This window comes from Hyperolius riggenbachi, chromosome 2 (assembly GCF_040937935.1).
Source record: "Hyperolius riggenbachi isolate aHypRig1 chromosome 2, aHypRig1.pri, whole genome shotgun sequence".
Lineage (NCBI taxonomy): Eukaryota > Metazoa > Chordata > Amphibia > Anura > Hyperoliidae > Hyperolius > Hyperolius riggenbachi.
The window spans coordinates 202,140,322-202,155,156 of NC_090647.1; the positions used below are offsets into that span (position 1 = coordinate 202,140,322).

Here is a 14,835-nt window from a genome sequence, read left to right on the forward strand (position 1 = left end):
TTAGCATAACACAAGGCATGCTGTGCAGTACATATTTATAGTTGCAGTGATGCATACTTTTCATGTACTGTATGCTTCATTGTATGTGCAGCATTGCACGCGTAATGCGAGTCTGTTGTGTTGCGATCCTTTTTTTACAGGATCTGTAGCAGAACACCCCAGCGTAAAACTAGTCTACCTCTGTACAAGCTTCAGAAAACACTTTAAAACCCAATTTGGAATTTAGTTCACAGAAATAGAAATCAGCAGTGAAGGTGGAAGTTCTTTCAGTACACCGAAGAAAACAAAGCTCAGTCGTGTTAGGCTCAGATATGGATATCTCCCCATAGCAAGAAGAAAAAAAGCAAATCACTAGGTATGCTTTGAGAAAACACCCGTCTTTCAAATACCAAGCCTCAAATATTTTTTTCCTTTTAAACAATGCCCATTGCCTGGCTGCCCAGCTGATCTATTGCTTCTAATACTTTTAGCTATACACCCTGAAGTAGCATGCAGATCAGAAGTTTCTGACAAGATTAGCTGCATGCTTGTTACAGGTGTGTGATTCAGACACTACTGCAACCAAAGATCAGCAGGACTGCCAGGCAACTGCTATTGTTTACAAGGAAATAAACATGGCAGCCTCCATATCCCTCTCACTTCAGTTGTCCTTTATGCCCAGAACCCTCTAGCAGCACTTTTCTAAGCCTTTTGTAAGTGCTCATGATTTGAAATGCTCTTGCTAATGTTATGCTATGTGTATAATCCCACTTGAGGGATGCGTTTTTTTTTTTTAAATCCCCCATAGCATTGCATTAACAGGAGCCTTTCAAATCACAAACTCTTAGAAAAGCTCTGCTACTGGGTCCCAGGCCTGAAGGCCCATTCAGACTAGACGTAGGCCTCACAATGGCCAGCAGTGGTGCTATGTGCAGAGTTTGGCTCCATGCCTAGTATGAATTAATTATTGTGAATGCTTATGGGCCTGTTATGGACCAGCCACACTGGTGCAGATTTCCATTCAGAATTAGACACGGCCTCCAGTGGAAATAGGCCCCAAGACTCCTCTTGCTAAGGGCTGGCTCACACTGTAAGAGCTTTTATTAAGCGCTTGTGGTTTTAAAAGCTCTTGCTAATGTATGTGTGTGTTCTCACTTGAGCAATGTGATGCGATTTTATAAAAATCACCCATAGCATTACATTAGCAACTAGCAAGAGGTTTTCAAATCGCTGGTACTAAAAAAGCTCTTGCAGTGTGAACCAGACCTGAGGCCCCATTCACACTCAGAAACCCAAAACGCCAGTGATTTTTTGCAGGAGTGATTTTTCCACGATTTCACATGGTGCAGGTGACGCATTTTTGGGCGATTTGCAGCGATTAGCACAAATCGCCCAAGTAAGAACGGGTCCATAGGGTTTCATTACACTAGCGCTTTTAAAAAGCGCTAGCGTTTAAGCGTTTTGCTGAAATCGCAAGAAAACGCTCTAGGGTGAACCAGGCCTAAGAGAGGATTTAAAACAGCTTGGAGTCCTGCTTTCTATTGCATTTATAATGTCAAGCTTTTAAAGGATGTTACTGTAAAAGTAGCTTAATTTCAGAAAAATATGCTAAACATGCAAGCTGAACCATGGGGCTTGGCTTGTGTACTAAATCAGTCAATTGTTGGGATTGCAGAGGTGATGTTCTGCACGGCAAATTATAAATGACTACCCAAGTAATTATAAATTATGCAGGTCATAAGGCAGGTCTGTCCTCAATCACAGTGTTAAGGCTTCATGGTTTCAGAACGATAAAGCCCAGTGCCGAGATGTCAGCCTTAAGCTAACAACACTTTGCAGCGGTTTATTGAACAGGTTCATTAGATTCAGTAATAGTCTCATGTCATAAAATACTGCAAGTGTGAAGTTCTTCCTGCCATTGCTCCAGCATCATGGATTGGACAGTATGGATAATGGCTACTGTTTGAGGCAACAAGTCAGAATTACAGATATATTGAGCAGCTTACAAAACTGATCTGTTGAACACAAATCTCAGCACTGTATTGTGCATCAACTACCTCAGTTGTATTTTACAGTTCCATTAAAATAAATTTGACAAAACTAACAAAAATCAAGAAGAGAGAGATAGGAGAATATGTATTCCTCTCTAAGACAAGTTCCTCAGCTTGACAGTATTGCTGCAAATTGCTCACGTGGTACAAATTTTATAGGTTAACATTGAAGTTGAAATGTTGGTTTTCAGATCATTCGGTTCCTTCGCCATCTGTATCGCTCTCAGGGGAGCCGCTGCCCCGCCTCTCATGGATGTTACAGATTCTCTTCCATGCAAGCTCCTGATGAAAGCTTGCACTAAAGGACCTTCCCAGGCGGCCATGGTGCTTCTTGCTTACATTATCTTCACTCTCTGACTTCGGTATTCTTTTCACCTGAGCTGGAGGCAGTGGTTCAGGTCTCAGGTTACCAAGCTGCAAGGACCATGGACCAAATCTTTGCCAGTTGAGTCTCTGAAAAGCCATGATGCAGTGGAGATTGCCTCCAGTCTGAAATATAAATCATGTTGTTATGATTATTATTATTGGGAATGTAAAGTACTTTTTTACTTATCAATACAAAAATAGATTATTTTTACTGCCAGCTTCATATGAATTATTACTGTACAGTACACTGTAATGGCTGAATAGGGTACTGGTTTAGGGCTCTGCAGTTCGAATCCTGGCTCTTCTTGTTCAGTAATCCAGCACCTATTCAGTAGGAGACCTTGGGGCAGGACTCCGTAACACTGCTATTGCCTGCAAAGTGCGCTCTAGTGGCTGCAGCTCTAGCGCCTTTAGTCTGCTAGGAGAAAAGCGCAATATAAAATGTTATTTATCGTCTTACTTATGGATATTTAATATTTTCCACTCTAAATCTAACCCAAAATTGCAGCTATTTGACATGTTGGCAGTATACTGTATACGGTAAATCAAAAACAATAATAATTGCCTATTCACAAGAAATATTATTGGAAGTCGTTAACTAGAGCAAGTGCCTTGCCCAAGGGCAAGCCACCAGAAAAAGCTTGCATTTTTTTTTTTTAAATTGGCATAGCTTTATAAAGAAAGGAAGTCATCACAACATAGCAAGCATTTCTTTCAGTCCACAGCAGATTAGGATCAGTAAGCATCATTAATGCTAGGTACCCATCATACAATTTTCTGGCAGATTTACATACCAGATCGTTTTTTTCCAACATGTCCGATATGAATTTTCAGATCGATTTCTATAGAAGTGAACGATATTAATCAGAAAATCGATTGACATTCAAATCGGACGTGTTGGAAAAAAATCTGGCAGGTAAATCTGCCAGGAAATTGTAGGGTGTGTACCTAGCATAATGTGTTAAATTTGACTTAAAGGGATACTGTAGGGGGGGTCAGGGGAAAATGAGTTGAACTTACCCGGGGATTCTAACGGTCCCCCGCAGACATCTTGTGCCCGCACAGCCACTCCCCAATGCTCTGGCCCCGCCTCCGGTTCACTTCTGGAATTTCAGACTTTAAAGTCTGAAAACCACTGCGCCTGCGTTGCCGTGTCCTCGATCCCGCTGATGTCATCAAGAGCGCACAGCGCAGGCTCAGTATGGTCTGTGTCTGCGCAGTACACTCCTGGTGACATCAGCGGGAGCGAGGACACGGGCGTGCAGCCGCAGTGGTTTTCTGACTTTAAAGTCAGAAATTCCAGAAGTGAACCGGAGGCGGGGCCGGAGCATTGGTGAGTGGCTGCGCCAACACAGGATGTCTGCGGGGGACCATTAGAAGCCCTAGGTAAGTTCAACTCATTTCCCCCCGACCCTCTACAGTATCCCCTTAAATCCTATTATTTTGCTGTGCTGGAAAAGGCAACCAAATGCAACAAAATACAACTTGTAAGAATAGGCTAAGACAGTTGCTGCATTAAAGGATACCCGAAGTGACATGTGACTTGATGAGATAGACATGTGTATGTACAGTGCCAAGCACACAAAGGGACTACAGTGTGACCCTCACTGATAAGAAATTCCAACTAAAATGGCTTCTGAGAGCAGGAAAGAGATACAAAGGGTAAATAGTTCATAGATTTTAGCTGTGGCATACTTCAATAAATGTGTCATTGAGCAAAAACAGTTAAAACTTAAAAAGTAGCTTTAAACATAAAATAAAACTGGAATATCTTAAAAAGTCATTTAGGAGAAGATAGATACAATTGTTTACTTCATTAGTTTATTTTCGACATGGGTGCCCTTTAATTTCTCTCCTGTAGATATGTAATGGTCAATCTCACCTTTTTTGTTTTCCTGTACTGTAGGCCTCTCTCAGTGTGTCGAATATCAAAGAATTCTGGATTCTGGGTGTTCAAATCTGTAACAATGTCTGCCCACCTGTAAGATTAATATTATGCTTGCTTTTTATGCAAATAATAAAATGAGGACCTCTAATACACCTTTAGCATTGGGATGAAGGATTTTCGTTTGAAGAAAAAAAAAAAAAAGCTATGATTCTTAATTACCAGAAATAAAAACCGTATTTGAATAGTCTATGCCTCTTAAAGAGACACTATAGTGAATTAGCTCATTTTTTATTTAATAGGCACAACGTAACAGGTATGTGGTAGAAGTGTAAAAAAAAAAAAATATATAAAAAATAAATAAATATATATATATATATATATATATATATATATATATATATATATGTATGAATAGCAGTCACAATGATCACTTATTTAGTGGGCATCCTGTGACTTGTGATAGTTAGCGACAGAGATGCCAATCAGCCCATTCACTTGTGGGGGACAACAAATGTAATAGAAATCTTTTAAATTAATTTTCCTCCCTTCAAAGATGTGGTAGGAACAATGGTACCTTCCTACCTTCTAGAGGTCTGTTGCACTGCTACTACTGGTAAAGCGCATGAACCGGCAAGTTCTGCCTTGAGGCTGCTTCCACACAGGGACGTTACAGGCGCACGTTAGTGCAGCCTGTAACACTCCCCCAACGCACAGCAATGTAACACAAGTGGGCTGTTGAAACAGCCCACGTTGCGTTACATGTAACGCTGCACGTTCTTAAGAAAGTGCAGCATGCTACGACGTTAGAGCGGCTTCAGCCGCGTTAGACTGTCTGCACATGCGCAGTCATGTTGGGGAGGAGCGGAGAGCGGCCAGGCACATGGCTAATTAATATTCACTGCACGTTGTGACGTGCAGCGTTTACTTCCTGGAGCGGCCGCTCTGTGCGGTGATTGGCCGGCGGGACCACGTGATGCCGCATGCGCACATGAGTACGCATCACGAACGCCAGAGTGAGCTGCACAACGCGGCTCACTCGGACGTCCACATAGAAGAGCACCAGGCCTTGCGTTAGGTGCACGTTATGCGACCTTAACATAGCACCTAACGCAACGTCTTGGTGTGCAAGTAGCCTAAAACAGGATTATCAATTCCTACATGAGCTAGAAAGTGCTCATAACATACTGTGTATATATAAAACAAAAAAATCTCATCTACAATAGTATATAAGAAATTGGAGAATGAAAGGGAGGTTTTGACTAGATACTCTGGGTCACAAAAACGGTTCTTGAAGTAGTAATGCATAAGGCTGGTTTTACATTGCCAACCAGCATTAGGCATGCGTAGAAAATGATGGGGTTCCCACCACAACGCCAAAAAACAGCCTTTGGGATTTCCGAGTCAATGCATGGTAATTCCCTTCTGGCTGAAAGCCAAGCAGGAAGTGAGGCTCTCCAGCGCTCCATTCCTGTGGTCGAAAGAACGAATTGCGTAGAAGTGTATTGGCAGAAATACGCTTCCACGCATGTAAGCCACAACGCTGCTGCGAAAAATTAAAATATCTGCGCTGTCATAGATTGACATGCCTTCGAGTCTGCGTGTCATTGTTCATGTAGTCCACCAATGCGCTGTTGATCTAGCATCGCCCATGTGGCGGAAATGTCACTTCCAGCGCATCGCGACAGGTATAAAATGCACCATAGACTTTGATTAGTGTAGTGTTACCCTGCAGAAAACAAGGTAACGCAACTCACCAGTGTGAAAGGGCCCTGAGGCTCAGTGCGACGTGCCAGTGCACACTTGACTTACTTTTTGCAGTGAATTGTTGGATGTTTTCTGCTTGGCTCTCCTATTAATATCCAGTATTCAACTTCATGTGGGAAGAGCTGACCTCTGCAACAGAAATATGTTATAGAGCCTCATATTTAAAAATACAGAATACCACATTGCACCATTTATTTTCTTTGTATGTGTAATGATCCGCTCAGCGGTCTGCACAGACAGACAGCTGTTTGACCATTCCTTAAGTCTGAGGGCTGCAGGTCTCTGGAAAAGAGACCTGTCTTTGCTTTGCAAGTTTCAGACCTGCTCTGCTGCTGAGGAATTTGCATACATTCGTTATGCAAATTGCCTACCTGCCTCCTTTGAAGGCTGGCAGTATAAATACCATGTTCTCCCAGAATACTTTGCTAGTCATCCTCATGGTTTGTTACTGATAAACACTCCTAGAGTGTCAGCCTTGCCTGTTTGTCAAAGATTATCTTAGAGTAATTCTTGGGACTGTACTAGGCATTCCCTCTAGTGCAGTCAGATTGTATTATCTGTTTTGCCTGTACAGTCTTTGTGTTGCGATTGTCCTGTCGCCAGCGACGGTCGACAGGAAATCGTTCTGTCTGTCTGGGGATGCTAACCAGAGCAGCGGTTGCTACTGGTAGCCCCTTCTGTTCATCTGTCTGGATTGCACTCGCCCTAGTGGTAGTGGCAGTGCCTCCTTCTGTTGCGATTGTCCCGTCGCCAGCTGCGGTCGACAGGAAATCGTTCTGTCTGGGAGTGTAGGCCAGAGCTGCAGTTGCTGCTGGCTGCTCCATCTGTCTGGATCGTACTTGCTCTAGTGGTAGTGGTAGTGGCAGTGCCTCCTTCTGTATCTCTGCCTTAGGGGTGCTAGCCAGAGCTGCGGTTGCTACTGGCAGCCCCACCTGTCTGTCTGTCTTGTCTGATATGAACGCTTGCTGTAGGCTCGGTGAGGTAACCGTTTAGCAAGCGTTCGCGTTCTCCATTTCGTGTTTGTCTGTCATTGGTCAGTTAGGGTGGCACGCTTATCACTGGGCGCCTAACGCGCGGTGATCGTGCAGAAACGTGTTCGCTGTTGCAAATGAGTGCGGTGTTCGCGTTTAGCTAGAGTTTGTTATTTTCCTTATCTTCTGATTGTTGTTTGCTGTGCCTTTGCTACTCTCATGCTCTGTTCTTCTCAGTCTGGTGTCTGTTGGCAATCACCATTCGCATTCGCGCTTTCTTTCCGTTGATGTGTGTTCATCGTCGCTGGGGGGGCGCGACTAGATTGGTGAACACACATTCTGTCTGTCCCTGTGCCATTTCTCTTGAGGGCTATTCAGCCCTGCTTGATCCTGCTCGTACAATTCCCATCTGGCATCTGTGGCCGTGCAGAGGCTGTGCTCGTCTGCACGCCACAGCTCCATCTGCTGGTGGGAATTACCCTCTACTGGTGCATTGCACCTAACCTGGGTTCTCCCAATTACATGTTTGTGGAGGATTTTCCACCGCATCAGCTCACGTCTGATGCGCTGACCACGGAAACGATTCCGCAAACGTTACAGTATGGTTGGGATCTGGTTAATATGTCAGTGAATGTTCACAGTTCCCTGAATTACTTAATTGATTAGCTATTAATTCATAAGCTCAATGTAGCATTCATAGAGCTTAGACTTTGCTCACCTGTATGCTTTGCATGCCTTCACTGGAGTGGCTTCAAATCCAATAGGGCAAAAGTAATGATTCTGGCAGTGATAAATGTAGGCCATGGAATCATCTTTCAAGCCTTGCGTTAACTTTGACAAAGCGCCAGCCGCTGAAAAGCACAAATGGAAAGCTAGATCAGAAAAGCAGAAATGAATTATTAAAGCACCTGGAACAATAACCTATTACAGTCGTGGATAATAGACTGGCTGCATATTTATTAACTCATTTACTAATGTATTTCAAGTAAAAGTGTTATTATGGTTTGAAAACCAAACTACAGGACTGCTTATTTGAGGGTACCACAATGTTACCTTTAGATAGTGTCTTGTTGTCTGCAGAACAATTAAAATACTCTGGTGCTTTATGACTCCTAGGAAAAGGCACAGCAGAGCTCCAAACCAGAAGACCAATCTGTATCCAGTTTCTGCTTGGGATATAAAACATTCCCAAGGCACACAGGAAGAGATTAATTAGGGCCTATTAATAAATGTGGCAATCTGCAGTTCATCAGAAAAGTACTGTTATAACTACAGAAATAATAGCTCATTTCTAGCGATCTTCAGATCACCACATTTAAGTGGTGAGGCATGGAAATCCTCAAGTAGTAACTTATGACTCTGGAGTCCCTCCTTTGTCTCCCCCAAGCACCAAAGGCCCACAGATGAGTCTGCTTATTCTATACAACCTTCAGGCCTCTCAAAGAGAGAGTCTGAAGCCAGCAAAATTACCTCTTCATTTCCAAGTCCTCTTCAGCATTAACATCAAAGATGATCTGCCGCAGAACAATGTATTTAACCCCCCCCCCCCCCCCGAAATCCTGGGGCAAAAATTCTATGACTTTCCAAGTTGCAGATTTTGCTGCCCAGAGGAGGCAGAACTGAGCGCAGTAGCTCTGCCTCCAGTCCAATCATTCTCTGCCTCTCCTCACCCCTCTCAGTGCAAGAAGACAGAGGGGCGGGGAGAGGCGGATATTGACTGCACTGGAGGCAGAACTACAGTGCAAAGCTCTGCCTCCTCCAGGAAGTACCGGAGAATTTTGCCCCAAGGATTTCGGGGGAATTAAATACATTGTTCTGCAGCAGGGATGCGGCGAATCAGCTTTGATGATGAGGCTGAAGAGTACTTGGAAATAAAAAAAATAGGTAATTTTACTGGCTTCAGACTCTCTTTAAAAACAGACCAGAAGATTGTTAAAAAACAGATTCACTTACCTAGGGCATCTCCCAGCCCCCTGCATCCTTCCTTTCCTGCGCCAGTACTCAAAGATTCTCCGCAGCTCCATTTCACCACCGTCGATGGCTGCTGTGCCTGCGTATGTATGCACAGGCACAGATGGCTGCAGGGGGCTCACAGAAGTCCCAGGCAGGGCTGTGGAGTCGGTACAAAAATCCACCGACTCCGACTCCTCAGTTTAGGATTCCACCGACTCCGACTCCTCTAATTTGCATATTACAATTTTGTTGATTAAAAGTATGTAACATGAAATTCGTCTCTTAACTGCCAACGCTTAGGAATTTTACAAGACAACTGAAGTGAGAAGGATATGTAGACTACTATATTTATTCTCTTTAGACTAAAACTAGTCCTTGGTAGGAGTACTTGTAAAAGGTGCAAACCGGAACAAAGAACATCTATCAGACCCTAGGCAATGTAAGTGTGGGTACATGTAAGAATGATGTGCAGGTACTCTGCAGGGGAATGAGGAGATTGTAAACAGACAACACCTCTGTGTTCAATGTGCACAGCATTTTCAGTGGATTCCCTGCAGCTCTGTGGGGAGTGCATATGTAGAGTATAGTACTACTGTGTAACAAAGTAAACCTGAGACAGATGAAATTCAAGTTTTATACATACCTGGGGCTTCCTCCAGCCGCCTTCAGGATAATCAGTCCCTCATTGTCCTCCACCACCTGGATCTTCTGCTATGAGTCCAGGTACTTGAGCCAGTCAGGCGTAGTGCGCATGCACACACTCCGCCGCCAGGAGCATACTACACCTGTGCAGCACTATTGCGCAGGTGCAGAATGTTCCTGGCTGTGGGAGCGGCATGCGGCCGGACAGCGCTGACTGGCTGAATTACCAGGACTCATAGCAGAAGATCCGGGTGGTGGAGGACAGCGAGGGACTGATTAGCCTGAAGGGGGCTGGAGGAAGCCCCAGGTATGTATAAAACTTTACTTTTCATCCGTCTCAGTTACCCTTTAATTTGTAGTCACCAAACCAAATTTTAATAACATATCACATTATTTGATTTCATCAGCAAAGGGAGTGCATACATTTGCATAAATCAGCATCAATGCAGAATTATTTCCATCTCGTTGACCATCTCTATTAGTGACACAGCTACACATCAGGCTTTATTCTTACAGCATAGATGTTATTTAGTATATATAAGAGATTCCTGTGTACACATCATATATACAGTCACAATCAGATATGTATATCTGACCTTAAAAATACGGGGACTGCTTTATTGAAGCAGCACAAGCAACTAATTTTGATTAGTTTATTTCATTTTTGTGGACTAAACACAGCTATTACTGTATATATACATTATTTTTAATGACTATTATCCGAGAAATAGAACATTTTATCATATTTTCTATTTTAATTACAGTTACAAATTCATTAGGAGTCGGAGTCGGTGCATTTTTTCCCGACTCCGACTCCAGGCACCCAAAATTGCCCGACTCCACGACTCCGACTCCACAGCCCTGGTCCCAGGTAAGTGAATTTTTTTTTTTTTTACAATCTTCAGGTCCGCTTTAAAGGTAGCAATACATCTAGCAATTTCCCATCGAGCAATTAAGCGATCAACTTGATTGAGGAATCAACTACAGTGTGGTTGATTGAAAGTCAATCGACTAGTGGCACACCCACTACAAGAAATATCGTGTGCGATTCACCTTCACTAATCAATCTGAACGATATTGTGCCTCCATGCTCTGAATGCAAAAGTTGATAGTTTGTCGATCAAAATCATGTGAACAGTAGCCGATTCCTTTACAATTGACCAGTGGCATAGCAATAGGGTACACAGAAGTAGTGACTGCACCAGGGCCCCTGGACTGAAGGGGCCCTCCATCCATCTCATTAGCTTGTCATTGGTGTTGTGCTGGTAATGAACATCTCTATACAGTGGGTTGCAAAAGTATTCGGCCCCCTTGAAGTTTTCCACATTTTGTCATATTACTGCCACAAACATGAATCAATTTTATTGGAATTCCACATGAAAGACCAACACAAAGTGGTGTACACGTGAGAAGTGGAACGAAATTCATACAGGACTTCAAACATTTTTTACAAATAAATAACTGCAAAGTGGTGTGTGCATAATTATTCGGCCCCCTTTGATCTGAGTGCAGTCAGCTGCCTATAGACATTGCCTGATGAGTGCTAATGACTAAATAGAGTGCACCTGTGTGTAATCTAATGTCAGTACAAATACAGCTACTCTGTGAGGGCCTCAGAGGTTGTCTAAGAGAATATTGGGAGCAACAACACCGTGAAGTCCAAAGAACACACAAGACAGGTAGGTCAGGGATCAAGTTATTGAGAAATTTAAAGGGATACTTAAGTCAAATAAAAAAAAAATGAGTTTTACTCACCTGGGGCTTCCCTCAGCCCCCTGCAGCTGTCCGGTGCCCTCGCAGCATCGCTCCGATCCTCCTGTCCCCGCCGGCGGATGCTTCCGGTTTCGGCGACGGCCACCGACAGGCTGGGAACGCCAGTGATTCTTCGCGTTCCCAGCCACAATAGCACCCTCTATGCTGTTATTGCGGCCTTCTTGCCGCAATAACCGCATAGAGGGCGCTATTGTGGCTGGGAATGCAAAGAATCACTCGCGTTCCCAGCCTGTCTGCGGCTGTCGCTGTCGTTTGCAGTTTGCCACAAGCCATGTGGGGGACACAGCAACCATCTGGAAGAAGGTGCTGTGGTCAGAGGAGACCAAAATTGAACTTTTTGGCCAAAATTCAAAACGCTATGTGTGGCAGAAAACTAACACTGCACATCACTCTGAACACACCATCCCCACTGTCAAATATGGTGGTGGCAGCATCATGCTCTCTCTGCATCTCTTCAGCAGGGACAGGTAAGCTGGTCAGAGTTGATGGGAAGATGGATGGAGCCAAATATAGGGCAAACTTGGAAGAAAACCTCTTGGAGACTGCAAAAGACTTGAGACTGGGGCAGAGGTTCACCTTCCAGCAATGACCCTAAACATAAAGCCAGGGCAACAATGGAATGCTTTAAAACAAAACATATCTATGTGTTAGAATGGCCCAGTCAAAGTCCAGATCTGAATCCAATCGAGAATCTGTGGCAAGATCTGAAAACTGCTGTTCACAAACGCTGTCCATCTAATCTGACTGAGCTGGAGCTGTTTTGCAAAGAAGAATAGGCAAGAATTTCAGTCTCTAGGTGTGCAAAGCTGGTAGAGACATACCCTAAAAGACTTGCAGCTGTAATTGCAGCAAAAGGTGGTTCTACAAAGTATTGACTCAGGGGGCCAAATAATTACGCACACCCCTCTTTGCAGTTATTTATTTGTAAAAAATGTTTGGAATGATGTATGATTTTCGATCCACTTTTCACTTTGTATTGGTCTTTCATGTGGAATTCCAATAAAATTGATGCAGGTTTGTGGCAGTAATGTGACAAAATGTGGAAAACTTCATGGGGGCCGAATACTTTTGCAACCCACTGTATGTACACTGAATAATGGTAATCCTTCACATCCTTACTCTAAATACTGTACACCTGTGCTGACACTGCAGATTGATAGATTTTGGGGCTTCATAATAGAGTGCTTGGGGCCTCATGTAAAAAACTCGCACTAGGGCCCCAAGCTCCTTACACCACTGCAAATCAACTTATATCTTCCACCCTGCTCGATCAAAAAAAAAAAAATCGGTATGATTCACTGAGATATCTGTCTATTATTGTTAATCGCGCATACTGGAACACAGTTTGATGAAATAATCAAATCTGTTGGTCAATTGGGCCATCAAAATCGCTAGATGTATGGCCACCTATATAGGAGTGCATACTCTGCAAACCTGTTATCACTACACCTCTCTCTATCCCTCATTAACAACCCACTCTTTTATTGCTGAGAAAGCCCTCCTGCTTTTGGTGAGTGAACAAAGCAAAATGTGACCTGTGTCTTCTTGAGCAGTAGAGAAATGTATTTAGGAGGTGCACTCTCTGATAAATACCAAGTCCTAGGTCCATATGCAATTTACTTTTTCACCTGAGTTTTCTCCTAGTTGTTATTTTCACAACTTGTACATAAAATGCCTTTTACACCACAAACATGCGAGGAAATACTCAAAATAATTTTGCTAGTACTTTTTCACCTACTTTTTGGTACTTTTTCCATTGGAAAGTGCTAAAAAGTTATTTTAAATCAAAGATGAAAAATGATCTCCTAGGAGAAAACTAAGGAGAAAAGGTGAATTGCATATGGGCCCTATTGTACACATACTGAGCACTCTTTTAGTAAAAATATCCTAATACTGACTAGCACCTCACTGTATCATCAAAGCAGCCTCTATTCTGTATGGCAAATAAAAGTGCAGGAGAATGATGCAATTTGTTTAAATTGCTTTAAGAGTTGGCATGCCAGATCTTGAAGCGACCTCATGAGAAATGGGGAACACTGGCACACGGGGAACACTGGCACTAGAGACACAGGGTGGCAAAGGAATACAGAGGGGGCACTTAAAGAGGACACCTTCGGATCATAAGACGCACTGACTCCCCCCCCCCCCCCCCCCACCCCCACATAAACACACTTTTTGGGGGAGAAAAAGTGAGTCTTATGGTCCGAAAAGTATGGTATGCCAAACTCTGTGGGCCACCTGTGCTCAGAATGTAACAACTCCCCCCCCCCCATGTGTCACTGAAAGATGAAACTGGTTAACTGCCTAGCTCAAATGCAGGCCTACCCTATTGTTCTTCCACTGACCCTACCTGCTCTTTTGTACAATGTGCTATTGGCCTAGCAACACATCTGTGCAGAACTCGGCCCCAGTGTCGCTCAAGATATTGCGTGCCAATCGCTGTGGGCGACAGTCCTTATATGTGTGTACAAAGTTTTATGGGAATGGGTTCAAGAGCTACAGCTGCAGGTGACCAAATGTTTCCAACTCAAAAGATCACTGAACTGGAGTCACTGATGTTAGGGAACACACCAAATATGATGAAAGAATCTTTTTTGGGCAACATACATCTGGGATATGTGCACAGCTTTACACTCCTGAGATCATTACTACCCCCCACCACCATAACTTAATGTGACCTCACCCCTGCAAGTGTATATACTTGGTATTTCTTATATATGGCTCTTAAATTATTGGAATCAAATCATTTTGAAGTCCAAATTAACATTTTTTATTTGGGTGTACCTTTCAATATATGCACTGTGTACACTCACCAGACTCGCCAGCAGTCTTGTTTTTTCCATGAGGTTTGTAAAGGATATATGAACATCCTTTCACATGAAAATGGTCATTTATTTGTCTAAACCATCTAGAAAAAAAAAGAAAAAAGTAATTGCCAGTTAACTAGAAATGTACATACAAAAGCTATGGGCAGCACGATTGGGTAGTGGTTAGCACCCTCGCCTTGTAAAGCTAGGTCCCCTGTTCTAATCTGAGCACTATCTGCACGGACACTAGAAAGACAAAAGAGATTGAGAGCCCCAATAGTGCAATATGTCGATTCGATGTGGTAATATACTCACAAAGGTGTGTAACCACTGTGATGGCAGGTGGGGAGATTAGACCCGACCCCACTCGGGTTAAAAATGTCGCTCTCTGTAGATATGAAGAAATGGGGTAAACCCCTCCACCAGGGGTGGAAAAGTAAAGAACAGCTGGTAAAACAGAGGCGCCAGATGAGGGTAAGATAGTTAAAAACTAAAGGAAAATTAAAGGGCGCTGCTTTCTATCTGTATACTTCTCTATCACCAGCTGCTTAAATCCTCAAAGTATGGGGTATCCCCTCAGCCCCTACCAATAGTAAAAAGCAAAAAAAATTCAAAAGAGGACAGCGCTAATGTCTCAGTAT

At 43.3% G+C, this 14,835-nt stretch overlaps 1 protein-coding gene across 1 annotated transcript in view; it reads right to left on the reverse strand.

Annotated features, from left to right (window-relative positions):
- Positions 1 to 2,098: 2,098 nt before the first annotated feature.
- Positions 2,099 to 14,835, reverse strand: part of BIVM (basic, immunoglobulin-like variable motif containing) — a 34,244-nt gene continuing 21,507 nt past the window's right edge. The window contains exons 6-10 of the mRNA XM_068268006.1: positions 14,201 to 14,295; positions 7,738 to 7,870; positions 6,094 to 6,177; positions 4,279 to 4,375; positions 2,099 to 2,519 (exon numbers count right to left, since the gene is read on the reverse strand). Of these exons, the coding sequence (XP_068124107.1) occupies positions 2,223 to 2,519; positions 4,279 to 4,375; positions 6,094 to 6,177; positions 7,738 to 7,870; positions 14,201 to 14,295 (706 nt within the window). The 3' untranslated portion in view covers positions 2,099 to 2,222. The remainder of the gene's footprint in view (positions 2,520 to 4,278; positions 4,376 to 6,093; positions 6,178 to 7,737; positions 7,871 to 14,200; positions 14,296 to 14,835) is intronic.